We start from the raw sequence: 12,499 nt of genomic DNA on the forward strand, positions 1-12,499 counted from the left end.
TACCTACCTGTTATAATTATTAGGAAGGATTTATAAAAATCATAATGTCCTACTTTAATTTCTCTAAATAAAATCTTAATCACTTAATGTTAAAAAAATTTTTAATTTAACTTAAAATAATTTGTATTGTTTAGATTTTCAAAATATTAAACAGGGATTTCAGTCAACTGTTAAAATAGGAATTTCTCCTATAGTTTTTCCAGACTTCAGACACATTCAACCAATGGCTGCAGAGAACAGAGTTTAACTGCCAGTCAAAATAAAATAATGATCTATATCTACACTGTCTGACGCAGTAGCCACCGGTCACGTGTAGCTATTTAAATTTGAATTAAAATTAAATTACAATAGTTTCTCAGTAACACTAGCCATATTTCAAGTACTCAATAGCCACAATGTGGAGAGCGACTATCAAGTTGGACAGTGTAATTAAAGAACTATTCTGAGATTGCAGAAAGACAACTGGGCACTGATTCCTAGGCTTTTCTTTTGTTTTCAACTTAGGGTAATTTTGTCCCACAAGGGACATTTGCAACATCTGAAGATATTTTTATTTGTCACAGTTGGGAGAAGGGGAGCTAAGAACATGCAGCAGGTAGCGGCCAGGAAGCTGCTAAACATTATGCAATGCAGAGGACATCCCTCTCCAACAAAGAGTTGTGTGTCAATAGTGGCAACACTGAGTTTGATATACATTCCTTAAAATTGTGTGTTATATGACGTAGGTCCCATGCCTTTTTTTTTCTTACTGTGATACACACACATACACACACACACACGCAAACACACACACCCCTAATATAGGAAGCTCTAAAAGAAAGGTAATGTTAGACAAATAAATCAAGATACAGAAGAGCATAAATGACATAATTCTAGGTTTTTGATGACAAAATTTTCTGAGTATGTATATGGGTGTGTATTTGTAAACAGGAAAAAAAGAAATTTTACAGAAGGTTGTCAATATGGATTACCTAGGAGAGTACCATTGTCAGAAGGAAGGACAGAAGAAAAGAAGATAAATATGTAAAACTTGTGTTAACAAAATATAATTATGGTAAAAAGTTATATTTTAATCATTTAAATGATGGAGAATGTAAGAACTAACTCAAATGAAGCCAATGAAAGGAAAACTTTAAGCATGTGAAGACTCATTAATTAATATGGTGTTTTCATTCTAGAAGAGAAACAGCTAATAATTGAGAAAAATAATGCAGTTTCATACAGTGATAAGTCCTCTGAAGAATGTTAACAATTAGGAAATAGGTAAGGGGAGATAGTCCTGAGCTCAGGAAAGATGTCAGGGCTTGGAGAAATAAATTTGGGATTCATCCAGATAGAGATGGTATGGAAAGCGACATGGTTAGATGTGGTGTCCTAGGGAGTGAGAAAAAGGAAGAGGGAGTTGAAGCCTGCACTCTGGCATCTATAGAATAGAACATAGAAAAGGAGCCCACAGAGATGAATGAGACAGAAATTGCACCAGAAAAAAAAAGGGGGGGAGCATTGTCCTTAAACATTAGCATTGAAGGAGATGAGGACTAAGGGTTGACCAATGAATTAAGCAATAAGAAGCCTGCTGGTGATGTTCACAAGAACAAGTGAAGTTGGTGGCAAGGATGAAAGCCTACTTGAGATGAGCCAAAAAGGGTAGAGTGGAAATAACGGGACAACTCTTTCAGAGTTTCACTATAAAGTCTTTTGCAGGGGTGGTGCAGAGAAATAGGGTAATGAATGAAGAGGTGCAATGGGATATGACATGGTTGAATGTTTCTGTCCCATCCAAAATTGATGTTGAAACTTAATCTCCAGCATAGCAGTATTAAGAGGTATGGCCTTTAGGATGTGTCAGTCTCATCTGATGAATAGGATTAGGTGCCCTTATAAAAGGGCTTGATAGGCCAGCCACAGTGACTCATGCCTGTAATCCCAGCACTTTGGGAGGCTGAGGCAGGCAGATCACTTGAGGTCAGGAGTTAAAAACCAGCCTGGCCAACATGGTGAAACCCCATCTCTACTAAAAATACAAAAAAAAAAAAAAATTAGCTGGGTGTGGTGGTGTGTGCCTGTAGCCCCAGCTACTCAGGAGGCTGAGGCAGGAGAATTGCTTGAACCCGGGAGGCAGAGGTTGCAATGAGCCAAGATCACTCCACTACACTCCAGCCTGGGCAACAGAGCAAGACTCCATCTTAAAAATAAATTAATAAAACAAAATAAAACAAAAGGGCTTGACAGAAGGAGTTTACCCCTCTTTGGATCCTGCCACCATGAGAGGATATGGTGTTCCTTTCCTCGGGAGGATTCAGCAATAATGCACTATCGTGGGAGAACAAGCTCTTCCAGACACTGAACCTACTGGCACCTAGATCTTGGACTCCCAGATCTTGGTCTCCAGAACTGTGAGAGATAAATTTCTGTTCTTTATAAATGACTCAGTCTCAGGTATTTTGCTGTAGCAGCAGAAATGGAAAAAGACAAAATCAATCGAGGCATTTTAAAGAAGATATTTATCAAATTATGTCTGTATATAGATTCTAATAATCCAGTAGAGTGGGGAAAACCTCTGATGCAGGAGAAAGAGGACGGATCACTGCAAGAGAAAACTCAGCAAGAAATGTAAGAAAAAAATATCTTACATGTAAGGCAAGGAAGGGTTAGGCCTAGGTTAGAAAAGGAACAACTAGATAGGTGATTACCCTTGAAACATTCATCAATACATCATGAGAAAATGCTTTTCCCTAAGAGTATATAATATTTGGAGTTATTCTACTGCATTTGATTAAAATCAATATAGATTTATACCACAGCAGTTGTGCCATAGCCAAAGACCTGCAGCTTGCAACTTCAGTCAAGTAAACAATGAATTTGCATGATGAGAGACATCCTCTACATTCTCTATACACCCTCTACATTATCTATATTCCCTAAAATTATAGACTAAGACGGTGAGGAGATACCTAAGTTAAATGCATAAGCAAATTAATGGAGTGATATACATTACTAAGAATATTTCAGTTACTCTATGATCTTGGTACTATACAATGGCCATTAAAAAAATACAAAATCTGAGGAATGCCTACTCATGTTTTAGAAGAAAAGAGAAAATTTATATCTAAATCAGAAAAACTTCATTCTTATAATATTTCCAAATAAATCGCTTTTCTACTACAATAGCTATTTTAGCACGTAGCAATTAAGATACGATCTTAAAGTCACTGATAATCAAAGCATTCCTCATTTTCTTATAACTCATGCTAACAAGGACACCAGCATCTTTTAAGATTAATCTGAAGTGAGAAAAAGAAAAGCCCCTCTGTTCTTGGACGTTTTTTATGCTTAAAACTAGGGATTTCTTAAGCCTTGCCAACACAAACAGAACACAAATAGCAGCTAGAAATACAGCAATCTTTTGCAACCAGTTTGTAATAGCAACTGTCAGAGAAAGCAAAGATTTTTTCAGTATCTATAAATGTAGGTACAAAACTCTTCAATCAAAAAGTTCATATGAACTTGTTAAATACAGAAATAATACACAAATTTTGAATATAACTGGCCAATTTTCTTCTATTTAAAACCCTTTTTGTCGGCAATTACCAAAATAAGTCACATTGACTTGTATACATAATTGTATATTTACAAAGACAAAAATCTACAAAGGTAGTGTTCAAAGATCTCCAAAAATATTAGGCCTACAATGTTAGTATGACATCTACTTTCTCTACATATCTAGCTTTCTTCCTATCAAGAATAGGCTGATTCAGAAATCTTTCATGAACCCAGGAATAAGAGATCATGAGCTTTCTTTCCTTAACAGCTGAATGAAGTAGCTCAAAAATCATAGCAAAATATCGTCTTACTCAGCACTATTGCTCTGGTAAAATTTCCTTTAATATCTAGTGATTCTTAGTTGAAATTTGTCTTTTACATAAAAGATAAACATCCAAATTAATCTTTTGATCATATTTAAATGCTTAATTTAGTCAGAAGAATGACAGCCCAAGAAATCAAAGCTAGAAAATATCACAGAAACCAAACTGTATTGATATAACACATATTTTAAGTTCAGGGAGCAAAACATGAATTAGCTTGAATTTTATAACCAATATCTGCTTATAAATCAGTCTAACACCTTGGTTTTGAACAAAGTTTTGAATTAAAAAATAGTGAAGTGGATGATACAACCTAAATACATAGAGAAAAGTTCCCATAGAAATGGGTAGATTTTAAAAAATTGACACAAGAATTAAGAGGTAGTTGTTGTTTCCATGCATTCTGACTCATTTTTTTGCTGTTGTTTTGCTTATTTAGTCAAACTGAAAGGCTTACCATCTTGCTGGCCATGAAGATTCTGGGGACTTTGCATTCTTTCTTCAAGATTGGAGCTAAGATCAGAGTTCACAGCTGACATCCGTGTTGAATCACTCATGTCAAATTCATCACTTTCTATTGAACTTTCATCCTGAAAATAGTTTTAAAATATCATCAAGCATTTTAAAGTATAATACGTTTAAATAATAACCATTTTATCTACACAGTCAATTGAAGTTTAACTAGTAAATTTTTACAGAATTCAGAAAAATATGTTACAAACTAATAGATGTTTAAAACAGCAAACAATGGGCCGGGCGTGGTGGCTCAGGCCTGTAATCCCAGCACTTTCAGAGGCTGAGGAGGGCAGATCACGAGGTCAGGAGATCGAGACCATCCTGGCTAACACGGTGAAACCCCGTCTCTACTAAAAATACACAAATAAATTAGCCAGGTGTGGCGATGAGTGCCCGTAGTCCCAGCTACTTGGGAGGCTGAGGCAGGAGAATGGCTTGAACCCGGGAGGCAGAGCTTGCAGTGAGCTGAGATCAAGCCACTGCACTCCAGCCTGGGCAACAGAGCGAGACTCGTCTCAAAAAACAAACAAACAAACAAAAAAAAAATGGAATAATTTCTCCCTTCAAGGAATTTCAAGACTTGTGAAATAATATAAAGAATGATTTTATAGTAAATACTTTCTAAAAGAGTTAATCATAAAATGTAACATAAAGAGAAATACAAGTTTTGATTTAAAACTAAATGACCAAAAAATGTTGTAAGCAGAAATCTTAGAATGCAGAAAGGGCTTTATAAAAAAATTTTCATTGGCAAACAGGATAGATTCTAATATAGCCAACTTATATATTAGGTTCAAAGTCCACATGTAATGGAGAGCAAGATAATCTTAGTACACCCTTTCTTTCTTTACAAGCAAATATAAATTGCACGGCAACCACAAAGAGGAGTTCTAGGTAAAATTGTACATGAAACATTTACTAAAAGTCAGTTCATAAACTGGAATTACCAAAAGGCCAGTTTGCTGAATGGCCAATTTATCAAAACTTTCCAAATGTTAAACCAAATCTAGGATATATTATTGCAGTCATTTTACTGAAGCAAACTTCATTTGGAGAACTGATTTTTGGACAAATGGTATACTTATACAGGCTGGAAGGCCCGGGAAACCTGTGCAAAATGTAAATGTTTAATCAAAATCTCTAGCTTAGACTTTAATTTGTAAATGTTTGATCTGAACGTTTAACACTAATATAATAATCAGCAGTAGTAGTAGTGCTGCTATTTATGTTGCACACGTTGTTCTTTATATTTTATCACAACTATGAATTAGCTACAAATTTGCAAACAATTTATAGATGAAGAAATTGAGGCACAGAGAAGTTAAATCATTTTCCCTGCTATTATATACTAGAACCGGTAGTCATATGAAGTCATCCAGACTCGAGGAAACTATATATTTGAATAGGAAGAATTACTCTGGTTTCATAAATGACATCTTGGCATCAGCAAAGGAGTTTCTATTATTAATGAACAAGACCATCCTGGTAGACTAATAAATTGGCATTCTGATTCTTATATCAGGCTTGGTGGTTTTGGCTGTGGTGTCTTTCCTTTATCAAAGACTGGGTCATGCTTGGGCACACCGAGTAGCACTAGCTCTTCATTAAGTCAGTAAGGAAATGCCACTGTGTCAGATCCCTGGACAATCAGCCACATAGACTTCTCTTAGTTGCATGCCCTCTCTCAATACATTATGTTTACTCCAATTCTAAATTCTAATGTGTATGTGTGTGTGTGTGTGTGTGTGTATGCAAAAATAAGATACTTCAATGTGGACTGACATTATCAGTGATAACAATGTGGACTTGTTACTAGTGTTGATCATATACAAATACATACATATATATATACACACGTTGATAGATGATACAGATATCTATTAGATACACTATATATACTTTCTGTGATGTCATAGTATTTTAGAGGATATTCTCAGAAGCCAGACTTCCTAGATTCAGGTCCATATTCTGCCAGTTATTAGATATGCTACCTTAAGCAAGTTACCTCAACTTACTGTGCCTCAGTTTCTTTATCTATACAATGGAAATAAAAATTGTGCCGCTCTCACAGAGTCACATGTGGAGTGAGGGCGTGTACTATATTTAAAGTATCTAGAACAATGTCAGGTACATGATAAGCACAATAAAACGGTTTAATATTACTATATGGAATATACAATAAATTCTACAGTATATAAAATTATGCACATTTATTACAGTATATGAACATATACAACAAAATATAACACATTTCAATATAATGGTAAAGGCAAACAAAATGTGTTACTAAAGTAGCTGTGTGTTTACATAAACATATAAACAGTCTTTATAAATATTTGTTATAAAGGTCACAAAAAGCTAACTATAAGTAATCTAGTAAAATATCATTTATATGGCATATAAATATGTAAAATCTATATGTATATGAGGATATGTATGTGTGTGTGTATTTATGTTTAAAGAAGAGCTAAATATAAATATTCAAGTCACAGCCTCTGTTCTATGAAATGGTTGTAAAAACAGCCACAGCATATTATGGAAAATCGATATATTTTTTATCACCACTAAAATGTATGCTGACACTCTTGCCAGCATACATTTTAATAAATTCAGATGAGAGATTAAAATGTTTATGTAACCAAATGTATAGTTATGTATTTTTGTAATTAAAAAAACCATGTTAAATTATTTACCATCATAAGTGGCTTAATGATTGAGAATATTTTAAATATTTTCCTCCACTACTACATATGAAATATAATTCATTTTCACAATTACATTCCTTATTAGAATTCAATTGTTATACATTTGTGAAGAGCTTTAATGAGACTAAGTGCATGTATTAATTCTGTATATTCTAGTTTAGTTAATAATTGATTAAATTATTGTTTTTAATAAAAGTTAGCAGAGGTATATGAAATATAAGCTTGTGCTTTTTTACCAACATAGATAAAATACTAATTACACTAGGAAGAAACTACTGAAGGCTTCTAAGAATAAAGAATCAGAAAACTTGACTGATCTGATATTAAGTATTTTATTCATGATTATCTCTAGACCATTCATCTAATTCCTTTCCTCTATGAAAATCTATTTTGTTTGACAACCAGAAAAAACTCTCCACATCATACTGTGTGAGCTTATTTCTTACATGACTAAAATCTCATGATAATGAAAGTCATGGCCAGAGACCATAGTAATTCTGCCTCCTTGAAACTTAATGTTTAATATTAGAACAATTTAACTGTAACAAATAATTTTCTTTTCAGTCTTTTCCCTTTTAAACATGGCACTTATTTATTTCTCAAAACCTTTGTTATTGAGCTTTTGTTTCTATCTTCAGAAGTTGCTTGAAATGGAGACCCCTAATCTGCTCCATATTTCATTTTAGTTTTCAAGTTCCAGATATTATCTATAAAGGGTCTCTACCATATACCTCCTGATTTCGCCTGCTATTGTCCTGCCTGATTAGTTCAAAATTGCATTTTGCCATTTCCTAAACTATGTAATAATAGTCTCCCAGTTAACTTATCCACATCCAATTTCTCTACACCAGTCCTGCCTATTAACAATTGCCAAATTAATCTTCCCATTTCTGAACATGTCACTTCTCTGCTTATAAATTTGCAGCCCTATCCATTGTTTATCAAATAATGTGTATGCTATTCAATCAAATATTTACGGTTTCCCATAAGACTGCTTAAAAACCACTCCCACCAATCTTCTCTTCTGTTGATTTTTTTAAACTTATCATCTGCTCAAATCAAATTAAAGCTTACATTATCAGCATCTCTATGAAATTCATCATCTCAAACCTCAGTGTGCATGAGTATAGATCCTGTTAAAAATTCATATCCCCAGGTCCCACATATCAGACCTAGAATTAGAATCTTTGGGGTGGTGTCCTGCAACATGTAGTTCAATGAGTTATTTAATGCTGGCTATCTGCCCAGTCCAGTGCTGCTCAAGAAAACATTGTGCAATGATGGAATTGCTCTATAATATTCTCTATTCAATAAGGTAAATATTAGTCGTATGTGGCTGTTGAACATTTGAAATGTGGTTAGTGTGACTTAAGACCTGAATTTTTAGTTTTAGTTAATTTTAATTAATGTTCAGTTAAACTTATACATTCACATGTGACTAATGACTACCATCTTAGGCAGTGCATAACTGACAATCCTTTGTTGTGAGATCTTGAAAATATACTCAGTCATTCATTACTAGCAATACAGTAAACATCTTAATAGATAAATTGTTGTTTCATATATCACATTCCTTAGGATAAATTTCTAGTCAAGTAATATAAATATATTTGAAAAGTTTTTAATAATTATCATCAAATCATCCCCCAGAAAGTTTGTTCGAGTTTAAACCCTCACCAACAGTTTATAAGAAGGGCAAATGATCTCATATTGGATACAGTATTTTGTAAAATCTTTCTCAATGCAGTAAGCCTCAAATAACAAGTTAATTCATTAAAATTTTATTTTGGTTAATATAGGAGGTTGGGGTTTTTTTATGGATATTGACCATGCAGTGGATAATTTCCAAAGATGGCTACCATGGATCCCTTCCCCTCCCCACTGCCCCTTACATGCATGCTGCTCCTTAGATCAAGGAACAGTATTTCTCTCTCCTCCCCTTGAAACTAGGCTGGTTTTGTTATTTGCTTTGGTCAATAGAAATATGGCAGAAGTGATGCTGTGTCAGTCCCAGAACAACAGGGAGCTTCCACTTCCTGTCTCTTGGAAGCCAGCTGCCATACAATAAAGCTGTCAGTTAAGAAGTCTTACTACCCTGAGACCAGCACACTGTGAGGAAGCATAAGCCAGCCACATGGAGAGTGAGAGGTCACGTAAAGGAGCATAAAGGAGCATCAAGGAACCAGGTACTTAAGTGAGGTTTTCTTGGACTATCCAGCCAGGTCCAGCTACCAATTGAATGTCACTGAGTAAATGATCCTAGCCTATGCCAAAAGTAACAAAATAAATCACCCAGAGGTTCTTGGCTAACTGCTTAACCCATAGAATAATGAGTATTAATAAATCATTGTTGTATTAAGACACTAAGTTTTAGGGGTGGTACATAGCAAAAGAAAACTGAAAAACATCTAATTTCTCCCCTTTGAGCTACACCATAGCATTCTATTTACATTGATTTGTTGTTTAAAAAACCAAATAGTTAATACTAATTTTAAGTGGATGTGTTGCAGAGTAGGAAGACTTTGGGCTCCAAAGTTATTTAAACCTAGGTTCAAATATCTAATCTTCTCTCTACCAGTTTAATTATTAGGGCAAGTTTTATCAGCTAAAAACCTTGGTGCCCCATCTGCAAAATGGAGGTAGAGCAGCATGTCAGTGGTTCTAAGTAGTAAATTATTTACGGCCAGTTTCCTAAATTTTCCTGTGTATTTTTTCTCTCCACATCAATTCTTTCTTTGATGGGTACATAAAAAGAGTAATTTAATAGAATTTTGATATTTGAACATGTTTTGACATTTTTCACAAGATAGTCTTAGCAAACTGTTTAAAAATATTATTTCAGGCCAGGCACCCTCACACCTGTAATCCCAGCACTTTGGGAGGCTGAGGCAGGTGGATCACCTGAGGTCAGGAGTTTGAGACCAGCCTGGCCAACACGGTGAAACCCCATCTCTACTAAAAATACAAAAATTAGCCTGGCATAGTGGCAGGCACCTGTAATCCTAGCTACTCGGGAGGCTGAGGCAGGAAAATTGCTTGAACCCTTGAGGCGGAGGTTGCAGTGAGCCGAGATCGCGCCACTACACTCCAGTCTAGGCAACAGAGTGAGACTTTGTCTCAAAAAAAAAAAAAAAAAAAAAAAAAAAAAAAAAAAGACAACTACGCATGCTTCGGTCCCTGATTACTTCAGGGTCTCTGGAAACATCCTGACCTGTCACTTTCATGAACTCTTCCCTAATGATCTGGTCTTCTACCTTTCTTCAACCATTTTGCTCTCATAATCATGTTCTATGCATTTCATTACCAGCAACTGCACATCCTCCAAAATCTTGATTTTAAGCATCTCACTCTCTACACAACATCTCAAATTTCCCAGATCACTTGCTCTAGTATTGCATGTATTCTAGTATTCCAATGAAATTTCTATCCCACTGATATTTATCACCCCTTGATTCTAACCCTCTAACCCTTTTGCATTGACCTCCTCTGCTCTCGCCCCACCTCTCTCATGATCTCACTTATATTCTTATGTGGCTAGAATTACATGGCTTGTCATTTTAATCATACCCTTATATAACACTTCCATTCTTTCGACAAGACCCAAAATGTGAGTAATTCTCTTTTTCCCTTACTGTCTTCTACCCATGCCCCTACATAGCTGGACATAGAGATGAGCAATTATTTAAATGACTTTACTTGAAACTCAAAAGAGGTCCATTTTCCTGGTCAATTCACTCCTCACTGTCTAGATTTCTACTTCTCACATCCTCTCCTCTTCTCAAACTTTCACCACCTTCTCAAACATCCTTAGTCTTGCTTTTTTTTTTTTAACTGATGAATTAGGAGCAAACAGCAGAACAATTCCATAATCTCCACCACTATTTCCATTCGCCTACCTCTATCTGATCCCTCCTGTCTGTGCTCCATTCTAAGGCCAACTTTTCCAATTTTGTACAAGAAATCCTACCTATTAATGCCAAGGATATTGCTTCATCAATTCTCCTTCCTCTTTTCTAAATCATTATTTTCCTCTGCTACATGAATCTCATCAACATGTAAATATGCTATAATTTCTCTGATTTTAGAAAAAAATATATAATAAAAAACTCCTGTTCCCATGCTCCCTCCATCTCCTACCTCTTTCCCCTGCTCCCCTTCATAGCAAACTCTTCAATGGCCTTGCTGCTCTCATCCTGAGCACCCCATAAAAACTGCTCTTGTAAAGAACACCATTGACTTCCACCAGGCTAAACACAAATTTAATTTTCAGACTTCAGTATAATTGACTTATCACTTGATTTGACATAATACATTACTGTAGACATATTGAAAAGCCTTTTTCCAGTCTTATTCTAGTTCACAAACTCTCCTGCCTCTCCTAATACCCTGGGTGCTCTTTCTCAGTATCCTCTGTTGGTTCCTCCCCATCTGCCAGATGTTATAACATTGGAATTTCCCAAATCAAAGTTATTGGACTTTGTTTGTTCAGTCTACACTCACTACCTTGGTAGTATCTTCAGTCTCATGGCTTCACACACTATCTGCCGATGATGCTTGGCCTTATGTCTAGCTTAGTTCTTTGCTCTTAATTACACATGCCAACTGTCTAATTGACAAATCTACTTGAATCTCTAATAAACCTCTTAAATATACTTGAATTTCTAACGAAGAGCTCACATGAACTTCTAGTATCATTCCTCAAATGTTTTCTACCCACAGTTTTTCTTACACTAGTTAATACCAATTCTACCCTACTTGTTCAGATTAAAAACCTTGGAGCCATTACTACCTCTTGACTTTCATGCTTCACATCGAATCTGTCAGCAAAACTTAAAATCTATTCATAATTTCACCTCTTTTCACTACCTAAACCACTATGTCTTTGATCCAAGCCACTATTATCTTCTTTCCTGAAACATCCATCAGAAGCTTTTGTTAAATCCAACTAAAATGTATACTCATAAGAGGACCATTGAAAACACTTGGCATTAGCTTCTTCTAGAAACATGTAGCAAAGGAAACTCTTGCCAGTAGGGCAGCATCAGGTGTTTCTCTTCCATGGAAGCCCTTGCAGGGGCCATGTAGCAATTCACATAGTTAATTAGACATATTTTCTTTAGCTCTTCCTGTGATATAGCTCAGGTACAAGAAAGCAGTAATCATACTGGGTAGGTTGGAAACTTAGCAGAGAAGCCCCATGCCCCAAAAGAGACAAAAATCTCTTATCACACCACAGTTAACAACTTAAGGTCCCCACAAAGGACATGCCAATTGCAAAAATCATCCAACTCAAGGAAATCTGAAGATTCTAACCAGATATTTCTAGTCTTCTGATACAGTTTATCAATTGGAATCATTTTTGCCATAGGAACATTGCCTAGTAACAGAGTTATCATTTCAATGTTAGCAGTT

The 12,499-nt window shown here is 35.3% G+C and overlaps 1 protein-coding gene across 11 annotated transcripts in view; it reads right to left on the minus strand.

The window, feature by feature from the left end:
* NOL4 (nucleolar protein 4) overlaps window positions 1-12,499 on the minus strand; it is a 384,666-nt gene that overhangs the window by 248,855 nt on the left and 123,312 nt on the right. For all 11 annotated transcript variants that reach the window (XM_019014258.4, XM_055368017.2, XM_055368018.2 and 8 more), the window contains one exon: window positions 4,324-4,456. In XM_019014258.4, the coding sequence (XP_018869803.3) occupies window positions 4,324-4,456 (133 nt within the window). The remainder of the gene's footprint in view (window positions 1-4,323; window positions 4,457-12,499) is intronic.

The sequence above is a fragment of the Gorilla gorilla genome, chromosome 17 (genome assembly GCF_029281585.2).
Source record: "Gorilla gorilla gorilla isolate KB3781 chromosome 17, NHGRI_mGorGor1-v2.1_pri, whole genome shotgun sequence".
Classification (NCBI taxonomy): Eukaryota; Metazoa; Chordata; class Mammalia; order Primates; family Hominidae; genus Gorilla; species Gorilla gorilla.